The sequence below is a fragment of the Poecilia reticulata genome, chromosome 17 (genome assembly GCF_904066995.2).
Source record: "Poecilia reticulata chromosome 17, P_reticulata-male-v2, whole genome shotgun sequence".
NCBI classification, from domain to species: Eukaryota; Metazoa; Chordata; class Actinopteri; order Cyprinodontiformes; family Poeciliidae; genus Poecilia; species Poecilia reticulata.
The window spans coordinates 28,561,810-28,585,874 of NC_088846.1; the positions used below are offsets into that span (position 1 = coordinate 28,561,810).

Here is a 24,065-nt window from a genome sequence, read left to right on the forward strand (position 1 = left end):
CAAAGCACCTAAAACCTGAATGCAGATTGGTGGTTTTCACCCTTTCTGCATCTGGACCAAATAAAACTTTTAACAACCAAAATCTGCTGTTACTGCTTAGCCTGGTTTTGGTGAAGTCAACTATTTACATATTTCGTCCAGAAAGAAAATATTAGAAACATACACTGTGGCTGTTGTAGGGTGCAAAATGTTGGAGAATGGCATTGAGCCACTGGTAAAACTGGTCCACACGGCTTAGCAGCATTTTACACATGGAATGTGCCAAGGACTGGAAATTAGAGCAGGAAACAAGCGTAGTGCTCACATCCTCTCAGATCACAGTACATACAATTATAATATATTTTTAGACCTCACTCACAAAGAGAAAACCCACAATATCAAACTGACCAAGGACAAACCAACTACTATCCTGCTATTTTGTTCTCAATAGCTCTCCACATTCTGTGTAATTTAGATTTTTGAAAGACTATACTTCTTAAAACACAAATTACTTGGAGAAAATGGAGAATGGAAGAGCTAAACTGTAGAGGGTTTCTTAAGAGAGGCCATAAGAAAGCCTCTGATCCACTTAACCGTAAGGGCTTATTGCCAGTTTATCAAATTTGTGTTCTGAACCCAGATCAATCCCTTCATGTAGTTGCTGAGTGGGTCATTGGAGTTTTCCTGTCATTAGACGGTTGCTGGTTTATAAATGTGTCAGATGAGGCATTTTTCAGGACGTCCATCTTGCAAACTTAAGCTTTTTGTTGGAAAAGAAAGGTTTGCTATTTTGATCCATTAAGTTGTCAACAATAAATTGAAGTGATGGTGATGATGTCTAGGAATTACATTATTAAAATCCTCTTTGTTGATACATCAGACCTGGACTATAGTAGTTCAAGCAGAACTTTTATTGCTAAAGTTTTGAGTCGTCCCTCATATCAATATTGTTTTCTTTGGATCTTTAAAATGAGTCCTGATCATTTCTTCCTTGTTCATTTTCCCAAGTCCAAAAATCAAATCATGTAAACTTTTTAATCCTAAATTTAAATTTAAGTTTATACACAACACTCCTCTGTGTTCCTGTATTTCCCCATTTGGGGTAAATTAAGTTTTATGAATCTTAACAATAATCTGTCTCGGTCTGTTGGTACCCAGAAGGTACCCCTCAGGCGCAGGTTTTGCTGAAGGTTTTGGTTAGATGTGTGGTTTGTCCAACCATTGTAATGTCCTCTGAAGTAATGGAAACATCCCTCTGTGTTGTGTGGTTGTGTTCATGGAAGACGTTTGAGTCATCCGCCACCTCAAAGCGAATTTGAGACCCCCCCAACACGGCTTCAATGTGAATACCAATCATTTTTTCCCCTCCCACTCACCTCATTCCTGAACACAAAGCACTTCCTGAGATTCCCAAACTCCAAGACAACATGCACTCTTCTCTGACTGTATTTCCATGCACACAGACAGAGGAGACAGTTTTCCAGTAATAGCTCTGATGGTGCCACTGTGACCTCAAACTTCAAACCACCACGTCTATGAGGACGTCTGCATTCCTCATAGACTCAGCAGCATCCATCTGTGGTGCACTAGTGAGCTGGTGGTGATTTATCACCAGCTCACATAACACACAAACTGGTAATATTCCTCAGTGTACTGGTTCTGTTGGCGGCCATGTTGCCCCTTTGACAATTCAAACTGTTGCAGTTCTCATCTTTCGGGATCCGCCTCTTTGTGGGTACCAAGTGGTACCATCGACTAACCAACCAGGCCTTAATTTGTACCAGTTTTCACTGCTGTGACAACAAACATTTGAAGGTAATTTTCTTTACTGGAAGTAAATGTGGTTGCACAAGTGCAATAAACAATTTCCACGAGAAAGAGGTTCTTAGAATTTGATGCGAGGTCCAAATTAGGGCTGCATGATATTGGGGAAAAACTGATAGAGATTGTATATATTGTGATATAATACAAAATAATGTCAAGGGGACCCAGCAGATTTACTTTGACAAGCTTTCGCTGTGATGCTGCACTTGATATACAGAAAGATTTATAAGAAATGACCTTGGGTCTATTTCAAATGTAATGAACACAGAGGTGGAAAAAAAAGGGAGAAAAGTGAGAAAAAGGCTTAAAGGGAAACAATGAGGTAGAAGTAAAGGAGAGAACACCAAGTTCCTTTAAATCTGGACTAGAAACCCAACTGTTTAGTGCTGCTTCTCGACCATAATAAATGGAGCACTGACCAACATATTTAATGCGTATTGATGATTTTGATGATAGCGCGCGACAAAATGCAATGTTTTTTCAATTGGCGAGTTTTTGTGTTTTTATCACAAAGTACTTTGAACTGCTTGTTGCTAGAATGTGCTTAACAAATAAAATCAATTGACTGAGAGAGATGCAGAGAGAATACACATCAACACCCTTGAAGTCTGCTTCTACACCTGCAGAAAGGCAGAAAAAAATGAATTTTTAGTTGATGACTTAAGTTATGCTGCACCTCTGCCATCTTTTTCATGAAGAGATGATCCTACCTCTTTTAATGAATGCTACAAATCTGGTTTTTCTCTGTATTTGAGTGTTACGATTGTAGAAAACCTTTAAAGAGGGATATCTGTTGCCATATGGGTCTTTTTCTTGTCTATGCTTCCATCACTCTGTGACCTTTAGCATTTTGGGTAACATAAGTGTGAGAATCTGCTGGTGTGAGACTTTTAAATGTGATGTTAGAATGAAAAATGCAAGTTTATAACACTATTAGTCAATAATTATTGCTGTCCAAACAGTCGTTTGAGATGTAAATATTCTACACACTGATATTACAATACAACCGATACATTTGTGATATAGTGTCCAAATGTATCATATCTTATAAGTCCTGGTTCACAACCAATACAAACGGGAATAGAAGATAATTTACAGTTTATTAGCTAACAAACTGCAAAACCACCATTTATGGTTCAAAAACACTGAATGTTTGAACAAGTGGCCATGAAACTCCACCACTGGTCACAACACTGGGAACCTGTGGTGATTTCACTGAAAGTCTGGAAATATCGGCTCTTTCAATAAAAAACATGTTTGGATAATTGGTGTACTTATTAATAAAAGTTATTAAACTGACAAAATGTCTAATTATTAGCAGTAAAATAAACGAAAAAGGTAAAAATGTTGGTATTTGGGCCTTGATTCTCAAAGCCCCCCCAAAAAGGAACTCAAAAAGTTCCCATGAATTTCCCAGAGTATTTGGTTCCAAAAGATTTTTCCTTATTATACAACTTCTATGTCTCACTTACAGTAGTTGAGACATATTAATTCCTCTGACTGTTCCTTCACAGAACAATCCAAGGAATCTGGACCAACTGGTTCTTTTCGGGAAACCTTGACCTTCTTTCCTGTACGAATGACATCGTTCATTCTTGATAGTTAATAAAAAGGTTGTTCAGTTCTGCTGCATAATTACAAAGCAAATATGAAGGTAATCATCCAGCTGGATCAGTCACACAGTGTTGAGTCACATCCATCTCCTGTGGTTTCATTCCTGGTAACTGCTGGTACCTAGAACCAGTAAGAGTTTCCCAGCAGTCAACCAGTTATTACTGGTCTACAAACAGCAGCAACCAGAAAGTAGGTCAGAATAAAAGATAGATAAACATGAAAATGCTAACAGGAATGATACCACATGTAGATCGAAGTCAAAGATTGAAGATTTGATCGTATGAATAGATTAGCTTTGTTGTTTCCTTCCAACTACTCAGTTCAGTTTGAATTCAGGTTTTTAGCGAAGTAAACTATTTTATTGTTTGCAGCACATGGAAAACATTCGAGTTTGACAACCAAGATTGACGCGAGATCAACATTTCTACGCAAGTCAATGGGAAGTAAGAGAAGGGTGATGTAGCACCCTCTGCTGGCCACTTCAGTTAACTGTTTTTAAAGCGACACAAAGCTGATTTTTAAATATTTACTACATTCAGCAGCAACTGTTAGTAGGACAATATGCTGAGTTTATTTACCCAATAAAGAATGAATCACCAAAAAAGATATTTTCCCTCTTTGGTATTTTTAAGTAAATCTAAATTTGGATTTTAAAATATTTTGCTTCCTTTCTTCCCTGTGACGGGCTGCACAGTGGTAGAGCTGTTGGTAGAGCTGTTGCCTTGCAGCAAGAAGGTTCTGGGTTCGATTCCTGCATGGAGTTTGCATGTTCTCCCTGTGCATGGTGGGTTTTCTCCAGGTACTCCGGTTTCCTCCCACAGTCCAAAAACATGACTGTCAGGTTAATTGGCCTCTCCAAATTGTCCCTAGGTGTGAGTGTGTGTGCGCATGGTTGTGTGTCTCCGTGTTGCCCTGTGACAGACTGGTGACCTGTCCACGTGACCCCGCCTCTTGCCCGGAACGTCAGCTGGAGATGGGCACCAGCAACCCACCTGACCCCACCAAGGGACAAGGGTGTAAAGAAGATGGATGGATGGATGGATGGATGGATGGATGGATGGATGGATGGATGGATGGATGGATGGATGGATTTCCCTGTGACCTTTAACCTGATTTACTTCACCAGTTCTCCTGCCTTTCTGAAGGTCTTTTTGACTCACATTATTTGACTGACCCTATGTCCACTTCCTGATTATTTTCCTACTAGCTAGTTTCTCTGCAATGACTCAACATTTGCACAGCAGAGCATGTTGTTTTTAAATAAAGCACTCAATTTACTATAAAAAGGCACAGAACAATACTCAGGGCTTAATGTGGCTTGTAGAGAGTACAGGCACTTATGAAAAAATTAATCTCTCCCTTTTCCTGTTTTTGCTTTTTTGTGACATTTAAATTATTCATATCAATAAAGAGTTGAAAAAGAGAGAAATATACCCAACATAAAGACACAACGAAGCTTTCAAAACAGTATTTACTGTATTTCTAGGGGCAAAACCAACCTAGCTCAATAATATACATCAGTGATTCTTGAGAATAGGGACAAAATGGGTTTTAATTTTCCCATAATTTTTTTGTGTTATTTCTCAACCTGATGTATGCAAATATGACAAATAATGTTTTGGAAATGTAAAGATGCTAAGGTGCAGGCTCCCAGTTGCAACATTTTTTTTTTAAAATTACATTTTTAATCGACCTGACCTAGAACGTTGTCATCACCATCTGACAAAAACAAATAAAAAAATATTTTTAATGACCCTATTAGTGACATTTTTACTCATTTTGCAAACAAATGCTTCTCAAAAAACAAAATAAATATTATTTAAAAGAAAAAGCAACAAAAAGTCCATCTGACAGAGTTGACAGTTCATGTCGGAGTTGACACAGAACTGGAGGTGGTGACAAAATGAAAAACTTGATACATGTGAAGTAATGCAATTTATTTCAAATACATTAAAATAAATTAATTGCACATTTAAGTGAGATTTGACAGCAATTTCACTGAAAGAGTCAGAAAAACTCTGATGGAGTTGACATCTGACGGAGTTGACAAAAACCAAACTACCTCAATTTATATGATGTTATTCTGAATCAGGCCATATTGTAGCTCATCAGGTCCATGAAATCTTTACATTGTACCAAAATTAAGCTTTTATTTCACAAAATTTCATAAAACCTTTGTCAATTGTCAGTTATGGTGTTGACACATTATGGTTGTGACAAAAAACGTAGGAATAAAAAGAAGAAAAAACTAAAGAATAACATAAGCTAACCAGAGCTAACTAGCCCTCTTAGCAAAGGAAGAGAAAGGAAGTGGTCATGGGGTCCTTAGAAGTTCTGGTGCCCCCCAATAATGCCTGATTTTTAATTTTTTTTAATTTCTGACGGTGTTGACAAAAACTAGGGACAAATTTCAATGGAGTTGGAAAAAAAATAATTATTTTTAATTCAATTTATTGATACCTTTATAATTATTTATATTACTACTTATACTTAATTGTCATAATATATAATTTTAGTATTTCTTTAATTATTTTAATCTATTATAATGTATTGAGTTCTGCTCCTGGACAAGGGATTTTACAGGCATCATCCACCAACTACAATGTGTAAAATAAAAAAATATTCAGCAAATACCAGGAAAATATACATTGTTGTGCTCACATGACCCAGGTTAGTTTAGTCAGATATTTGAAAAAATTGTATTTTGTGTATATTTTATTCAAATGTTGTGCTTCATCCATAGGACCCGTTTTGTCCCTATTCTCAAGAATAACTGTTTCATTTCTAATGTAGGCTCTTGTGTCAGATAATCTAAGTCAATGTTAGAGAATAATTTTTTTTTTTTAGATTTACGGAATCTCAGTTAGCCTTCATAGCGGGGCTAAACCCCGTATTACACCAAGCACTATAGCTAATATTAGCTGGCATCTCACCGGTGGACATAAATACAGTAAACACAGAGGCATCTTCTGCTGTTTTGGTTGAGCAAAGTAGGAGGGACGACCGCTCCAAGATGGCCGCCGTATTTCCTGCGCCGGAGCAGCCAATGAGGGGTCTACTCTTATATTATATGTCTACAAAAAGAGAAGAAACCCGCACGGGCTAAGCTAGGTAGCTGCTGCGTTGTTCCATCTCTGATAATATTTCAGCAACCATGTCTTCAGTTCAGCATCTCAGAGAGTTTATCAGAGAGCGACTAACTGCTGCTGCTCAAGAAATCTTCACAGAGGTTGAAAAAACCATCATTTGCTACGAGGAAGAGCTCGATGCTCAGCGCAGAATGATGGGGATTAACTGGAATCCAGAAATTAAGCTACACAGAGTCGGTTCGGAGCTGCAGAGACAAAGTTCTGGTAGGTCTGGATAAATGCTGATGTTTTCACAACAGACAGAGATCCGTCAGCGGTGATAGTTGCTGCAGCTTCAGCTGCTGCTGAACGGGAACTGATTTAGCTGGTAGCTCTGATGCTACAGAGGCTAGCACAAAGGTGTTTATGAGTCATTCGTTAATTTCTCCAGTTATTAGTTCTGGAAATTTGGAATACAACGTGTAAGTTCTTCATTTATAATCTCATACGTGATTTTGTAAATCAGAGTAGTGGAGAGTATTATGAAGGAGACGCAGGATGAGCTGTGTTATATTTTCATAAAGGAATGAAACAAATGGCAATATTGTTTCTTACATTAAGTGAGCCATGGAGCTGCAGGTTCACAGCCTTGTTATAGCAGAGCAAAGCTGTGATCCTATCTCTCTTCAGCTGAAGCTAAAGTGCTACATCTTCATTTTTAATTCATTGTTAAAGGTAAAAAATTAATAAAATTGGTATAAAGTTACGATGGTATTGGTAATTATAATAACATTAATAATAATTTAATGTTATCCCTGCAGTTCAGGGGCACAGACCAGTTCTACTGGGAGACTGACAAACTGTCAAAGTAGAAACATGCTTTTCTCCAGATTTACATTTCTCGGATGTGTTTAATGAAATAAAACACAACACAAGCCATTTCTCTTTAGTTTGAGAAATGGCTTAAAGAAACAAGCCTCTGTGTCTCATCCCATTTATCATCCAGAGAACCGAAAAGCCATGTTTTACTGATTAAAGCCCTACACAGTCTGATCAACTTTAAATGTGAGGTCACAAGTGAGATTAAAAACAAAACGTATTGTCTTAATGTAGGTTGAGTTCTATACTTTATAAAAATTGTATGAATCTGTATTTCTAGATTAAAATCTTTTGAACATTTTTGCCACAGCTCCAAATTAGTGTGGAGGACACTTTACCTGCTTTTCAGTTAAACTCTTCAAGCTAATTTTAGATGAATCACATGATGCCTACAGACCAGAATCTCCATGGAAAACTAGCCTGATCCATGAGATGGTCATCAATTAAATTATAGTAATTATGTCATTCTTTGTTCCCACAGACCTTCAACAGCCAAGTGTCTCAAATGAGGAGGAAGCTCCTGCCATTCAACAAGTCTGGAGCCTGGCAAGTAGGTCCAGTCAGGACCAGAAAAAACATCAGTGGACTGAAACGGAACAGATGGAACCAGAACCAAAACTGATTAAAAAAGAGGAGGAGGAACCAGAATCTACACTGTTTAAACATGAGAAAATAGAATATCCACTAACATATGTAAAAAAAGATGAGCTTGATTCTTTGGTGCTTCAACATGAACAGCAGCCACCAGAACATTTACCAACTGGACAGGATCAGAGGGACCTCTGCAGCAGTCAGGAGGGAGAGCAGCTTGTCCAGAAGCAGTTTGTTGCTTTGACTTCTACTCTTCAGGAAGATGATGTGAATGAAGAAGAGACAAGAACAGAGCAGCTTTCCCTTCATGTCTCTCCAGTGGTTGAGAGCAAAGATCAGGAAGGAAGCAGCTGCTCTGTGTCAGAGAGTCAGTCTGATACTCGCACAAAGAAAAGATCTTTAAGATGTGGCATTTGTGGGAGACGTTACACACAACACTATAACTTGAAAAAACATTACAGAACCCACACTGATGAGAAACCTTTTTCATGTGAAACATGCGGAAAAAGTTTCTCTATAATGAGAAATTTAAATCGTCACAAGAGAACCCATACAGGTGAGAGGCCTTTTTCATGTCAAATATGTGGAAATAGTTTCTTTCAAAATAGTCATTTAAAAGTCCACAACAGAATTCATACAGGTGAGAAACCTTTTTCATGCCAGATATGTGGAAAGAGTTTCTCTCGAATTTTTGATTTAAAGGAGCACAAGAGAACTCATACACGTGAGAGACCTTTTTCTTGCCAGTTATGCGGAAAGCTTTTCTCTCGAATTAGGTATTTAAAACGTCACATGACCATTCACACAGGTGAGAAGCCTTTTTCATGCCAGTCTTGTGAGAAAAGCTTCAATCGAAGGGATAATTTGATCATTCACATGAAAACCCATAAAGGTCAGGGGCCACTTTGAAGCCAAACCTCCATCCCTGCCTCCCTCTCCAGCCTTTCCACTGGTTTGGAAGTTCATATATTGAAGCTACTTGACATGCTACTGGCTGACTTTTGCAAAGTAGCCAATCAGGACGCTTTCAGCATCCTCAGATTTCCATGATGGGCATCCGCAATACAAATATTTGTCATGAGTAACATACAAACTTTTCATGCTTTGTTTAAGAATTTCATGTATAAATTTATGTGTCACTTGGATGTATCAAACACCTTAATGAAAGCTCTGACAGACATATAGTGATATTAGATATAGATATTTAAACTATTTGAATAATTGTTTATTTGCTTTGTGATGTTTTTTTTAACTTAATTTGTGTATTTTTATCTTTTAAAATATCACTGACTACTTTTTGTCTTGAAATAAAGATTTATGAATAATACCAAGTTGTATTTCAGCTAAAACACACCTGGTTAAATTAGACAATTAATTCAATATCAGGCATTAAGATTATGTACCGACCATTGAAAATCACATCAACGCCATCATTATAAAGAGAAAGGGGAGAAATGTCGTTAGATTGAAGAAGCCAAAACTAAATTATTGGTTAAATTTACAAGGCAATAACTTTGATCATCCAACTTGGAAATTTTTAAAACCATGTTGGGAAAAAGAAAAGAAAGAAATGAGTTTTGGATGGATAATCAAAAAGAAAATGATTTCAAATAAATAGTTTAGAAAGTAGTCAAACATCAATATCAATTATACAACCGCCGTGGATTCTACCAGAAGCAATAATAGACATGTCAATAATGGAAAAGAGATTAGATAAATGTTACACCATAGATAATTATATCTAAACAATTATCAATATATTAAAATCTGCACAAATGCACCAAAAATAACTGAAAATAGGAATGGCTTTTGTAGAACCAGAATTCTGTATAAAAATAGAAAAAACTAATTACAGACGGATTATCAGTAAACACAGGAGAAATGCTGGCAATATTATTAGCTTCACAATGGGTAGAAGATATAAAAACATTAAAAACAATATGTTCAGATTGAAGCTCTGCATTATTAAGTTTAAAATGTAACCAATCAGTAGGACGGACAATTTTTTAGAAATATTTCATACATTATTCAGAATACAAAATATAGGTTTAATAGTGTGGATTTGTGTGGATTCCAGCACATATTGGAGTAGAAGGAAATCAGAGGGCAGATAAAATGGCAATTTAAAATCCTACTAGCTTTACAGTTAAAACAGGTAAATATGAGGGAAATTGTATAGTTAAACAAAAACCGATGAACAAATGGCAAAAAGGTGGGATGAAGCAAAAACATAGTAGGAGAAAGTAGAAATGGAAAGGAGGAAACAATGACAAAGTTGAAATGTGGACGCTTTTTAATATTCGAAAGCACAATACTGGCATCTTCTGCTGTTTTGGTTGAGCAAAGTAGGAGAGACGACCGCTCCAAGATGGCCGCCGTATTTTCTGCGCCGGAGCAGGCAATGCGGGGTCTACTCTGATATAGACCTAACGTAGACGCCTCATGGAGGCTGAGTCGTACGTAAAAGCGTCCGCCATCTTCTATGTGGCAGCAGGGCGATCGGAGCTGCGTAAGTCCTTTGCTGTGTGGACTCGTTTCAACCGTTTTACGAAACAAACTGGATTCATTAGCATTACCTTTCACAGGTAAGAATGAAAGATCAGAATTACTTGACTTTGCAGCCAGAAATGTGCTTCTAAACAACCGGAAAATATTTCCTATGTAGCTAAATTGGCCCGAAATAACCGCTGATTGTTAGCATAGCAGCTAATATAACCGCTGATTGTTAGTATAGCAGCTAATATAACCGCTGATTGTTAGCATAGCAGCTAATATAACCGCTGATTGTTAGTATAGCAGCTAATATAACCGCTGATTGTTAGCGTAGCAGCTAACGCTTTAATACTGTTTTCTAATGAGAGAGAGAGAGCTGATGAGAAACCGCTGTTGGAGGAGAAGTTAATTAAAAACCAGAGGATTTTGTGAGGAAAGATCAGTCAGGATCAGCTGGAGCTGCTGGTCTTCAGTCTGTTTCCAGCTCAGCTTCACCATGTCGGTATTTAGCTATAAAGATGCTACAAGTCAGAGCCCAACATGCTGAAAATGTCTGTTTCTGAATGTGAAGGAAACATTTATGTATTTTCTATTACACTTTAGGATAATTTCTCTTTTATTCTTGGCTTTAGCCTGTGAACCAGGACGTCTCAGAAGTCATTTAGTTCTCCCAGTGTGACCAGCAGACTGAAGTCTGTGGCCAGTGCTCCCAGTATAATAAATAGATGTTTTACTCTTTCATTTTCTGTGTATTTTTAAATATCTCAATCTGAAGTATTAGTGTATTAATGTAGCTTTTGTAATGAAATAAACATAATTTACTCTGTTAGAATTCTCAAGAATATCATCACTCTCACTCTTTGTTAATTTGTAAAGGATTTTTACAATTTTGGGCCAAATATCAGATGACGATACAAAAGTTGAACTTTTTGGAAAGTGTGACTCCAAATCCATATGGGAAACAACTGAACAACACCATTCTTCAACAAGATGGTGGCCGTTTCATGGCCTAGAAACTCTGCTTTCTACTAGCGGAAATTCTGGTCCAACTCCAAAAGCAGGAAGTGGACTACAGAGCAGGGCAGTCTGGGTAAATACAACCTAAACAAACATGCAATAGAAATGGCTTGTAACAAAAAACGAAAGAGAAATCTGACGCTACTCTATTTTTGTTTACATTTGGAACAACATAAAGTTGCATTAAATTTCTTTTCTGGAGGTTTTTGTGTCGTTTCCTTTAGTGGTTCTTGGTGCAGCGCCCCCACAGGCGAGGAGGAGAACAGGTTGGTTTGACTGAAGCAGCAGAAATGTAACATGTTGCAATTTTGGCCCTCAATCTGACCCAAATTTACCAGACTATTGTGTAAAAACACCCATAATTCCTCCAATGGGTCTATTCTGCAAAAAGCAGTTATTAGGGGAAGGGAGTAATTACTTTTTATATCATTGCCATGGTTATCCAAAATCTGATTTTAGCGATTAAAGTGACTCATTAAATTATTTATCAAAATTTTCCACAGTTTTTAACCGGCACAGATCAGAACGGCAGCAGAAGATGAAGAGAGAAAGTTTGTTTCACCTGGAGTTTGGGGGAAATAGGCTCCAATCAGCTTGGATCGCTTCTTTTCATAGCCCTTCTGTGTGATGTCACCTGCGAGAGAGAGAGAAAGAGGGGCGATTACTTCCCTTAAATCATCAAATCCGTTACACCATGCAGATTAAATCAAACCAACACTTCCGGGTTCAGAATAACACGACTTCAAGTTTGCTTAAGGTCATAAAAATCTGCAGGAAAAACAACATTCCTCAAATTTCACTCGTAAAACTCATTAGGAAAAAGAAACAATGGCTCAAATAAACACAACCGAGTTCAGACTTTTGAAGAGAAAACACTCCGGGTTCCCCGTCAGAAACCAGATGGTGCTGTTCGTTTGCAGGAGAACTGGGGCGAGAATTATTACTGTGCATTTAATTCAGCTCAAAGCTGCTGATCGAGTGTCAAATCAGCAGATTTCCAAACGGAGCGACGCACATCTGAATCCAATCGCACAGATTACTGCAAATATGATCAACAAACCTTCAGCAAACAACAGCAGCAGAAGTTTGGAAGAGTTTCAGAGAACAACAACAAGTGTTTCTACGAAATAAAGAGCAAATTTTAAACTTATAAGGGAATTTAGTGAAGCATGCTGGGAAAATTAGTTTAATTGGCTGGAAATTGTCTCAAAACGACAATATTATTGTTTGCAGCAATAATTTCAGGGACAATTTACCATCCAGCAAAGTTTGTAATCATGAAAAGGGTCAAACGATAAGTAAAACTGGGCCACTACTAACCACCAATGTTTATTTCCATTTTGTGTTTCTGGTTGGTCATTCAATTCAGAAATACTTTATTGGTCCTGATGGGAAATTAGATAAATGTGTGGGATATTTTCAGTCATGTGACATCGATAGTTATGGATTACAGCGTGTTTAACAAAAGTAGAGAAATAATGTAGACGCTGTACGGAGTTACAAGTGTAGGAAAAAATACACAATACCAGTAAATATCGGTTATCGGCTGTAACAGCCGTATTAATATCAGATATCGATATTGGCTCAATTTTTCATAAACATTATTTGGACAAAAAGCAGGTGCCATGTTGCTTCAGTTCATCGAAAGTTGCAGATATTTGTTTCTGCACAGCTCTCTTATCACCTCCAATCAGGCCGAGAGGTGGACTTTGACTAGACCATTCCAGCCCAGTGATTCTTTTCCATTGATAACCCAGTTTGCACCAAGGTTGACAGCTTGTATGAGTTTGGTTTTCTCCCAAGCAATGGACTCTGCTTTATAATTAAGCGTCTAAACTCCAAAGGTCATTGATCATTAAGATTAGAGTCAAATTTCAATGCTCCATTTTGCTTTTGGAGACTTTTTCTCCTTTGCTCAGACGTCCAGGACGGATTGGCAGCTGTTCAAAATGACAAATGACCTCCAGTTGTATGGAAATGACTGAAAACTTCAACTGACAGACGTTCTGCTGTCTCTGTTCCTTCACTGTACTCCCATGATGCACTGCAGCATACATACAATCTATTATTTGTCCAAACGCTGCACGCATAAACATCTGTAAATACAATAAGGCACACAGAAGAAGTAAATATATTTTTTAAAATTACTCTGTCAATGTTGTGATAAATGAGGGAGAAGCCTGCAGAAAGCCTGCAACTCCCAAACCTGATGAATTCAGATGTTATAGAAAAGTTCTTGCTGAGTCGGCAGCTGCAGAGAAATTTGAATTCAATGTGCAAGAATTAAAAAAATAAGACGGTGAAGAAAGAAGAAGAAGCCCTGAAGCAGAAAGCAGCTGCTGTGAATGTTAAACATGCATGGTTTAAAGCTGCAGTGTAGAAAAAATACTAAATATTATTCCTAAACATGTTTTTATCTGTTTAAACCAAAAATTCATTTTTTTTATTTCATCAGGAAATACAGGAAGATTTAGGCTTAAATTTGGGATCTTTGGTACATTTTGTGGCACTTTATGGCGCATTTAATTTGATAATAAGCAAATTTGATGGCCAAATAGATGATCAGTGATTATTCATTGCTGTTTATTCAGGTTTCTTTAAAGAAAATAAGAACTGCCTGATTATTTCTAAGAACTAAAACTGACAAGAGAAAAGATTCATGCTGCTGAAAGTGAGAGGAGCTCAGTCTGATTTACGCAGTGAGGGACGGATAAATGAGAGCGGAGTGACACTAAACCGGCAGCAGATCTGTCCAACACGGGAAATAAGCCGTTCGCTCGGCTGACCTGACAAATCCTTCTGAAACACAGAAACACGACTAACTGGCTCGGATCAGCAATCCTGACGTCATCCGCTGCAGGGAGCGAGCGAGAGTTTGGTGGCACGAAGCCGGTAATTAGCATCTCCGATAGGGAATCTAACGCCCTGCAGAGACGGGGAGGAAACCAGCAAACGCTTCAGTTTGGGAGGGGAAACAGACGCTGGAGGTCTGGACTTTTCTCACAGTCTCTGGTTAACTGGTTCAGGAGGAAACTGGTAACTGGTTTCAGGGCGGTTTCAGTTTACAAGATGCCTCAAAAGGGCAGCTTTACGAGCTTTCCAGGCACATACTACCATTTTACAACACAATCAAGTATCTATGTTACCTTCAAATGTTAGAAAAATGCTATATATACATTTTACTTCCCAATTAAATGCCTTGAAATTGGGTCTCTGTCTCTTTAAGAAACTCCTGCTCTCTCTGAATCTCCCCCCTCAGGAAGTCATCACAACATATCTCCTCTATCAAATGAAAAAAATGTTTAACTGACTAAATGTTAGACTAATCAATTACTAAAATCAATCATTAATTGCATCCCTAATATATTTTGGCATAAAACTTTAAAAACTGGTAATGCCTAAAATCAGATTTATTTTCTGTGATCAGCCAGAAAACTGTAATCGGTGCAACCCTAATAAATACTTTTATTTTCTTTTATCGTCCCAACCCAGATATGTAAATATTAAAAAAAATCTTTATTTCCTCCAGATGGGAAACAGAATTTATTTTCTTATGCATTTGTTAGAAGAGCTGAGGAAGAGAACTGGACAGGATACAAAGATTTTTATCCGCCAACATCGCATCAAAAGAACCCTGCTTCTAGTTTCTGCATCAGTTTGACATCCTGGATCCAGATGAGTAAAGATTAGCAGGATATTAACAGAAATGATAACCATTATACCGAAGTTAAGGCATGAGACTTACTCTGCAAACACTCACACCCTGGGTGGACCGTTTCTCAGCTAAACAACCGTCGCGGCGCAGAGGAATGTGAGTGTGGGAAGCTGGTTTGTGTTGAAAGAGCCAGCTGAGATTTTATGACCATATACAGAGAGAGAGAAGCAGCAGCAGCAGCAGCAACACGAGAGACACAGATACGAGGGAAAAGGTGAATGGAGAAAATTAAAACCAGGAGGGGAAGATGGAGGCTGGCAGTTTTGCATCTGTGCAGCTCCTAGAGAATAAACTTTATTCTGATGTTTTCACACTAGAAATGTCGGTTCTGAACGGGTTTGTGTTTATTAATCATTACTTTCTCAGACATGGGGAGAATATAAACAAACTGTACTCAAGTAAAAGTAGCACTATTTCAACATATTTTTAGTGTATAAAAGTTATTTCTGTCCAAGAAATAACTCAAGTAAAAGAGCTTTTGGTAAAAAGTCTACTGAAGCACAGAGAAACTGATCAAATTATTAATATTTTAAAATTACATAGATAGGTAGTTTTTAATTTTAAATTATCGTGCAATTAATTGATTTATTGCTAATTGTGAGGCTTAATCATTTCAAAGAGTCTTGTTAATTAACACTAAGGAGAAGAAAAAGGTGAGGTTTCTCACATAAAAACTATAATTAAAGTCCCACAGGAGCCTGGAGGAAACACCGAAGGACTCCCTGAGGAACGAGGGAAAGGAAAACACAAACACACCCCAGGATCCGATGGCGGTTGAAGCAGCAGGTGTTTAGAGAAACAACAAGCTGAGTCAGGACTGAAAGTCACACAGGCAGAAGAAAAAGAGCTCAGATAGACTCATTTCAGATGAACAGACAAATCCTGAATCAAGAATCGCTCAAAAACCGGAAATTTCTTTCTGCCATTTTGATTTCCAGCAGGTTTTTTGAAGAGTAAAAAATGTGATTCCTAAGAACAACAGAGACAAACAACCCAGAGTCCAACCCAGGTGTTACAGCGCCATGAAGTTCAACACCGTAACCATAATTTCTCACCCAATCATACATACAGTGCGAAACCTGAGCTGTAATCCTGACTTCAAATGATTTACGGATCCCACCTGGAGAATCGGAACCGCTAACCGGGCTCTAGTACCAAGGTGAGGATGGAGACATCGGTTTGGGTTTGACCTCCTGAAAGCAGCGAGGAAATGAATCCGTCTGCAACACGCGACTTTATTAGAGCGGTCAGTTCATTAACGAGCAGAAAGAATCCATTAAGTCCAGCATGAAACATGGCAGCTGATGAATAACCAGAGGAACTGACGTTTCTGCTCAAATCGATCTGCCTGGTTGGCTGGAGAAGCAGTTTTAATATTTACATAAAACCAAAGTCCCTGGTTTTCAGTTTAAATTTTGGTTCAAAACGAATAATTTTCAGACACTGCTGAATATGTCAGTCACGGCCGTGATTTCTATCTAAGCTTGATCACATGATTTCAACTTATATTCCTGTTAATTGAAAACACTGCAATTGCAAAATTGCATTTTTTTCAATACAAAGATTTCTAATGTAGATAGTAGCTACTGGGTCAAACAGCTGCTTTTATTAGCTTCCCTTCCAGTAAAGTGCTGCTGCTTCAGTTTAAATGGAGTCGTTTTAAGGAGCTGAAACTGCGGGTTAAATCCTTCACAGTGGGGTTTCCACACGCCTACGTCAGCACGCTGCGCTTACATCCTCTGTTTATCCAGAAACAGCTGCCAGGCTCCTCCTGCAGCTCTGAAAACAGGGTCACATCAGCGTGACATCACAGGAAAAAGACACAAAATAACCCAGAGACTTTCAGAAACGTGAGAGAAATAAGAGCAACAAGAAAAAGAAGCAATAATTTTAGTGAAGTTTCTTTTGAAACTTTCAGAAAATAGATTGAAAATTACTCACCAAGCAAAAAACTTTCCTCTCCTCTCGTGAACACAGGTTGCTCATTCCCCATCGACACACACACACACACACACACGCACGCACGCACGCACACACACCCACACACACACACACACACACACACACACACACACACACACACACACACACACAGTTTCCTAATTAAACACACTCAGCCAGAAGCAGCTCATTGGTTAGCGAGAGGAGCGGCTCCAGCTGCTCTGAAGACAAAAGGCTGAAGGTGTCTGCTGATATTTCGCTGCTGCCTTTGTTGTTAACACAAACGCACACGTGCACACACACTCTCTCGTGCACACACTCTCTCTCGTGCACGCTCACATGCACATTTTGCAGCCGACTTGCTGGCAGCTGCTTCACCGACACCTGAGTTCAAAGTGTTGTGTGTCAGGCTAAAATAAAAAGCTCCGCCTGCCCAAACACGCCGCCCGGCGACATCAGCAAAGCAAACAAATGAGTTTGTTTGTCGGCCGACTTCACAGGGAGGCGAGCGAAAGGACGCACGCACCCACGGGAAGTTTGATTCCCGTCTCTTTTGTTTGCTCAATAACCACCAACCAGGCCGAGGAGAAGCGTGATCCGCGGTATCGTTAGGCTGACGGATGCAAACGTAGAACTGAATGGGTTTTTTTTTTTCTGCTGGTTTTAATAATCTGGACCGACTGAAGAACAGAGAAGACATCTGTCTGACAGCTGAACTCAAGCAGACAGTGACGAATACGTCAAGATCAACCACTTTAACTGCTATTCACATGAGCGACCGCAACATCTCCGCATCAAAGTGAAGGAAGCTTGTCTTTTATGGGCGGTTTTCTCTAGATGTTCAACATAAAGTATGGAAAAGAAGCTTAAAGCCAGCAGATTTTCTTCTGATTCATACTTTTCTCTTTTTCTTTAGACGTTGGCTGCTTTTTAGCTCAACTTTAAACCACAATACAACCATATTCATGGTGATTTCACTCAGGGATGGGCATTTATCGCGTCGTTCGTCATTCAGAGATGACTTTCTTATCAAGATAAGCTTTTTGATGTTTCTTTGTTGTGATAAATTCCAATTAATGATGTCTGGACACCCTGAAACGGTTCACATTGTTGGGGTTGGTAGTTATTTTCTCAACTGTTTTCTCAATAAACACCAATAAATTTGAAAATTTGATTAAGTGCAGAAACTGTGTGAAGGTTAAAGGTTAAAATTACATTTCTTTACGTGACTGGTGTCCTAAAGTTACTTAAAAATGACGATAAATAGTTCCTCTCGTCACTTTTATCGTCATCACAATGGTACCACAAAATATTACGACAAAACTTTAACTCCTTTTCACCCACCTCTTTTTTCACACCAGCGCTGTTTAGTCTAGTTCGTTTGGGGAGATGTGAAAGCAAATCAAACTGATGCGGACCAAAAAAAGAGGGAACTGTAACCTGCCTACAAAGGTGAGAAGAAACTGGATGTAGATTTAACAAACTAGCTACTTTATTGCTGCATAGTTTCGAGCTCACGAGATTTTTTAGCAACAGTCTACAAGAAGCTTGACGGGTGTTCCACAAGGCTGTGTTCTCAGCCCAGTAATGTTTGAGCTCAGTTTTAGATCTGTTCCCAAGACACAAGCATCACAGGACTCCAACAGGCATTAGGGGTGAATTCACACCAACCCTGTTTAGTCTGCTTTAATTGAACTCTAGTGTGTTTTGCCTAGAAAGTCCGGTTCATTTCAAACTCTGAAGCGGACCAAAAAAAAGCTAACTGTGATCCATCTACAAACCTCGGTCTCGGTTTGATTAAAGTGAACTCTGGTGTGGTTCGAATGCATATGTAAATGTAAGTGGACTAAAGCATTCTGGGTAACAAACATGCTAGTCTACCGGCTATCAGGTGGGAAATCAACTTTAGAATTTCAGAAAAATGAATCAGCAACAAAAAGGCCAATAAACTCATGAGGTGAACCTGTTTTAAATTGGATCTTTAGGTTCTTCAGAACCAGAAGCCTGCCAAAAAACACAGTTAATTTTTATTTCTTTAACTAAAAGTAGAGAATATCAAAGTGTACAAGCAAATCTTGGGCTTCTGCAGAACAAAAATGTTGGATAAAAGTTTAAATTCATACAAAAGTTGCAAAATTCTTGAAACCAAAACTTATTTGTCCCAAAAAAACCATGATTAAATATCCAAAAACGTTGCTAGAGTATGAAATTATGAGATTCCCAATCTTCATCTTGAGCTATTACATTAATAACTTAGCATCTTTAGCATTCATTACATTGTTATTCATTTTAATTCTTTGGCATTTTAATATATTTTATGTATTTGTTGACTGTTGGTGCAGACAATGCCGTCTACTATTAAAAACTGAGACTATTAACAACTTAAACTTCAGCTTTTCCCTCGTTTCAGTGATCGTAACATGATCTGTATCGACATTTCCTCATGAGTGCAAAGTCATCCAGAAGTTTATTTGGCTCCACATTTTACTGAAACTCAACAAAGAATCCAAACATTTCCCAGATTCAACGCTAAGAAGCTCAGGGGAAATCGACCAAACTAATGAAGTCATCTTAAATCAAGAGCAAATCCAGCGGGGTGATCTCACTTCCTGCGTTTGAAACAAAAACAGACACTCCGAAGGAAAGAGGGAAGCAGGGAGAGACGGACGCAACGATTCGAACATCGGTTTCCTCGTGACGCGGCGGCTCGGCTGGCTGACCCACATGTCCGAGGAAAGTCCCCTCATCGAGTCGAGAGTCTTGTGATGCGAGCGCAGCTCTTCACTGTGGAAAATCTGGGTCATGGGGTCACTTATTCCAGCAGTGTCATGTGTCTATTATAGAAGATTACAACATGGGTTGGATTAAAATAACATTTACGGAGGATCTAGAAACCAGACACACCCCTAGTTACACGGCGGCTGTTTGAGATGTAAAAGTAAGGATTATTATGAAGTTTATTCCACTTTTAATGTGAAAAATATGGTGTGCTTCCAAAGTATTTAAACCATTTTTATGTTCTATCACGTTATAACCACAAACTTTAATTTATTTTGCAGGGATTCTGTGAAAATGCAACATTGTTTTCGTCCTCAAAATACTTTTTCAGCACCAATTAACTGACTGTTTTGTAACCTATCGTTTGAAATCTGTGTTGAAGTTTTGACCATCGACTGTTAGGAATTTGTTCAATTAGTTAAGCGTTCATATTCATGCTCTTATTTTGAAGAGGCTGAAGACGCAGCAATTCCGTTTCCTTCACAACCCAAGAAATTTATTCTGAAGAGAACAAAAAACACGGACATATAATGTACAAACATTACAGACCATGTCAAATTTAATGTCTGTATCAAATCTGTGCTTTAAGGTTGTAGTTTTTCAAGGTGATTTATAATTTGAATTGAAGTTAGCCTTAGAGTTAGCGTTAGCCTTAGCATTAACAGAGCTAATGTTTACGGTTAGCGCTGCTAATTCTTTAGCTAGTGATGCAAAAACACTTTATTATGATTGTAAATGAAAACGTATAGGTGGCTAATAGACAGTTTAAAGATATTAATTCATCTCCAAACACTTTACAAATCATTAATAACTGTTTATTATGCATTAATCAACTGTGGGAAGAAGACATCCATCGTTTCTTGCCAAATAGTGAGCCAAGTCTGCTCACTTATCTGAAGTTGTCATACTAAACATTTCAGACTGCTCTGTAAGCACAATATGCATTTGTAAACATAATTTTTAAGCATATAGTCTCCTTCTACATGCCAAAGTGTTTATAGATGCATGTTAGCATATCTATAAATTATTATCAATCTACAAGGGGAGAGAAAAGAGGAACTTAATCTCCTGGAATTAGCCTGTAGCGAACACCGACTTCCCCCTGATGTTAAAATGCTCTGCTGCCGTTTTGGCTGTTCCCTCACTGAGATCTGATCTCTGCATGCAAATAAGGGCAGCAGCTCAGGTTCTGTTTGCAGCTCACAGGTGGGGTTAGCTGACCTTTCATTGTGCTAAAACTGTCCCGGTGAGTTCTCCCTGTGTGTCTACCTTCATTTACATGAACTTCTCCTGATCCAGATATCACACCAGGATGCAGATGGAGCTTTATCACCGAAAGGTGGGAGTCGGAAACTTTCCTCCTCTAGATATTCCAGAAATGGATCAGAAATGGAGAAGAAAGCAGGGAGAAATTCAGATCAAGTCTGAAAGAACGAGGGATAAAATCTGAGCTTCAACAGTCAAATAAAATTCCCGAAATAGAGAAGGATAACCTTTGACACTGATGTCCGACACCCTCATGCTAACAGCAGGCCTGCAGCTGTGCTCAAAACCGAGCCGGCGGCCGTCAGTCCGACGATATTTACCTTCAGGGCTGAGACGGTGACAGTTGGACTTCTGACAAACACATAAATCACCAAAACAAACCGACTGCTTTACAGCCTCACCTAACCCGGGTTCTCATCTGTCCTGACCAGACGGAGGGGCGTTTCAATCTGGTTCCCTTCAAAAACACAGTTCTGTTTACCGAAAATAACTTTCATACGGAAGAGGATTAGGGCCACTGGGAAAAATGATAAAACAGTTCTGACTTTAATCTCAGAATTCTGATTTTTTTTTTCCCCCTCATAATTCTGACTTTAATCTCAGAATTTGACTTTTTTTCCTCATAATTCTGACTTTAATCTCAGAATTTGACTTTTTTCCCCTCATAATTCTGACTTTAATCTCAGAATTTGACTTTTTTTCCTCATAATTCTGACTTTAATCTCAGAATTTGACTTTTTTTCCTCATAATTCTGACTTTAATCTCAGAATTTGACTTTTTTTCCTCATAATTCTGACTTTAATCTCAGAATTCTGAGAAAAAAGTCAGAATTCTGACTGATAGAGATTTTTTGGTATTATCATTTTGTTGTTACTTTAGTTCATATTCAGGTTAAAGTGTTCTCTTGTTTAAACTGTATGTGTGAACTGACCTGGAAGTCACAGCTGCCTGTTATCTTCATGTGAAACAGTTTGACCGAGATTTGAACCGGGCTCAGATCAGGGGCCAGATGTTAAATTGTTTTACGACCTTTGCTTTGTTTAGGTAAAATGTTTTACGACCTTTGCTGTTTTTCCTCTGCTGTCTATCTTGCCTATCCTCCCTCTTTGAAGTTTGAGAATAAAAGACAAGCTGTATCCAAAGAGAAGCAGAACGCTCTGTGAACAGCTCTGAGAAGCAGTTGACAGAGTCTTCTCCTTTTGCTTGCAGAAGTTTAGTCATAAATTCATATACGTTGTCTGTGGTTCTTTTATGTAGGTTCTAGGAAAATACCTATCATTTTGGTGCCGAAACCCGGGATCTCTCATACCGACCGCTGTCAGGCAGAGGAAGACGCGCTGAATCCATGCATGGCCAGAGTCAATTGGACCTGGAAAGAAAGACCCAGGAAGTAGAATTCTTCGCTGGGCCAGCGACGTAGGTCCGACTTTGTCTGCCAACGGCGGAATGACGAGATCCGACTGGACAACCCGAAAACTACAGAAACGTAGGTGAATTTTAAAATGGCTATTTTAGTGGTTTGAGTTCCCTTGTATGATGTCGCTCTGCTAAAACTCTGTGGTTTGAGAATCCTTGTATGATGTCGCTCTGCTAAAACTCTGTGGTTTGAGAATCCTTGTATGATGTCGCTCTGCTAAAACTCTGAGGTCTGAGAATCCTTGTATGATGTCGCTCTGCTAAAACTCTGTTCGAGGAGACCCCATAAGGGTAAGTCCTCAGGCGGATAGGAAGCTTGTCATTGCTGTGTGGTTTTGATTTTTTGATGGGTAAAATATCACTGGTGCTGAGTTATCTGACAAGGCAAAAACAGATAATGTTGCGCTAAATCATAGAGTCATTACTGTGCTTATATTGCTGGTTTGCTACTGCTGCTTTGTGTGTGTGAGAGTGATTGGAGGTTTAAATACCGCTCTGTATTTTACCTCATATAAAACAGTGGATTTAAGCAGCAAACCTCTTGTGGATGCAATAGGCAAGATTCTCCCACTCGAAAGAGTCGAAGCGGGGAATACCACAACAAGGTATTTTAATTGCTGGCCCACTGAAAAGAGCTCCAGTTCATAGGACTCCCTAGGAGTCAACGAACCTGGACCAAATTTAAATAAATTCAAATAAATAATATTTTTAAGCTGAAATTGCAAGTGTTTTAAATATGGGAAATAAACATTCTTGTAATTCATCACTCGGTAAGGGCGCCGATGGAGATGAAAAGTACATGCTGTCCAGGTTTCCTGGTAGCACTGTACACATGAAAAAATGGAGAAAGAAATATAAAATAGATGGAAAGCTAAAAATTGATCAATGGCAAACAATTGTGGGAATTTTGGAGAGTAGTGTAGAAAGAAAAATGGGAATAAAAAAAAAAAAAAATCTAAAAAGGAGAATGAGCTGAGGTGTGCTAAATTATGGTTAAATGAATCTAAAAACTTAATTATAGAGAAGGAAGAAAATAAAGTAATTCCAAGCACACGGAATGCTGCAGCGGTGCAGGGAGAGCAAGCTCCTGCAGCCACCTCTCCCCTGGCTGCTTCAGCAGCTCCGTCTGCCCCAGTATCAGCCGCTGCTGTTCCAGCAACACGACTGTATCCCTCCCTAGAGGAAGGGACACAAAACTTATATATCTTTAGACCCTGTACCTTAGAAGAGGTCAGGAAAGCTGTGAAAGGATCAGATGTTTTTCACCTGGAGAAATTTGGAGGTTTATATACCTCTGCCTTTTCCAACGACCGGACAAAAGGCCGTGGAAGAGACAGAGGCAGAGGAGGTCACGATAGGCGACGACCCCAAAATAACACCCCACAAAATCCACGGTATTCAAAAGGCTGCTGGATTTGTGGCAATATTGGTCACTGGGCAAGAAACTGCCCTTCAAAGAATGTTGCACGGGGCAACAAGAGGG

At 38.7% G+C, this 24,065-nt stretch overlaps 2 protein-coding genes and 1 long non-coding RNA gene across 9 annotated transcripts in view; 2 read left to right on the plus strand and 1 right to left on the minus strand.

Moving 5' to 3' along the window:
• Positions 1 to 24,065, minus strand: part of LOC103479974 (disco-interacting protein 2 homolog C) — a 175,521-nt gene that overhangs the window by 74,934 nt on the left and 76,522 nt on the right. For all 7 annotated transcript variants that reach the window (XM_017309917.2, XM_017309920.2, XM_017309912.2 and 4 more), the window contains exon 2: positions 12,028 to 12,099. In XM_017309917.2, coding sequence (XP_017165406.1) covers positions 12,028 to 12,099 — 72 coding nt within the window. The remainder of the gene's footprint in view (positions 1 to 12,027; positions 12,100 to 24,065) is intronic.
• On the plus strand, positions 6,285 to 9,282 carry LOC108167078 (uncharacterized). The gene is made up of 2 exons (XM_017309948.2): positions 6,285 to 6,770; positions 7,846 to 9,282. Exons 1-2 carry the CDS (start codon positions 6,572 to 6,574, stop codon positions 8,862 to 8,864), a joined length of 1,218 nt encoding a protein of 405 aa, XP_017165437.2. The 5' UTR covers positions 6,285 to 6,571; the 3' UTR covers positions 8,865 to 9,282.
• On the plus strand, positions 9,433 to 11,189 carry LOC145548165 (uncharacterized). Its single transcript, XR_014084457.1, has 2 exons — positions 9,433 to 10,540; positions 11,081 to 11,189. It is a non-coding gene; the product is annotated as an uncharacterized LOC145548165 (long non-coding RNA).

Coding starts and splice junctions, on each gene's coding strand:
- LOC108167078 (XM_017309948.2), top strand. CDS start 6,572: ATGTCTTCAGTTCAGCATCTCAGAGAGTTTATCAGAGAGCGACTAACT. Junction 6,771..7,845: donor GCTGCAGAGACAAAGTTCTG/GTAGGTCTGGAT, acceptor TTGTTCCCACAG/ACCTTCAACAGCCAAGTGTC.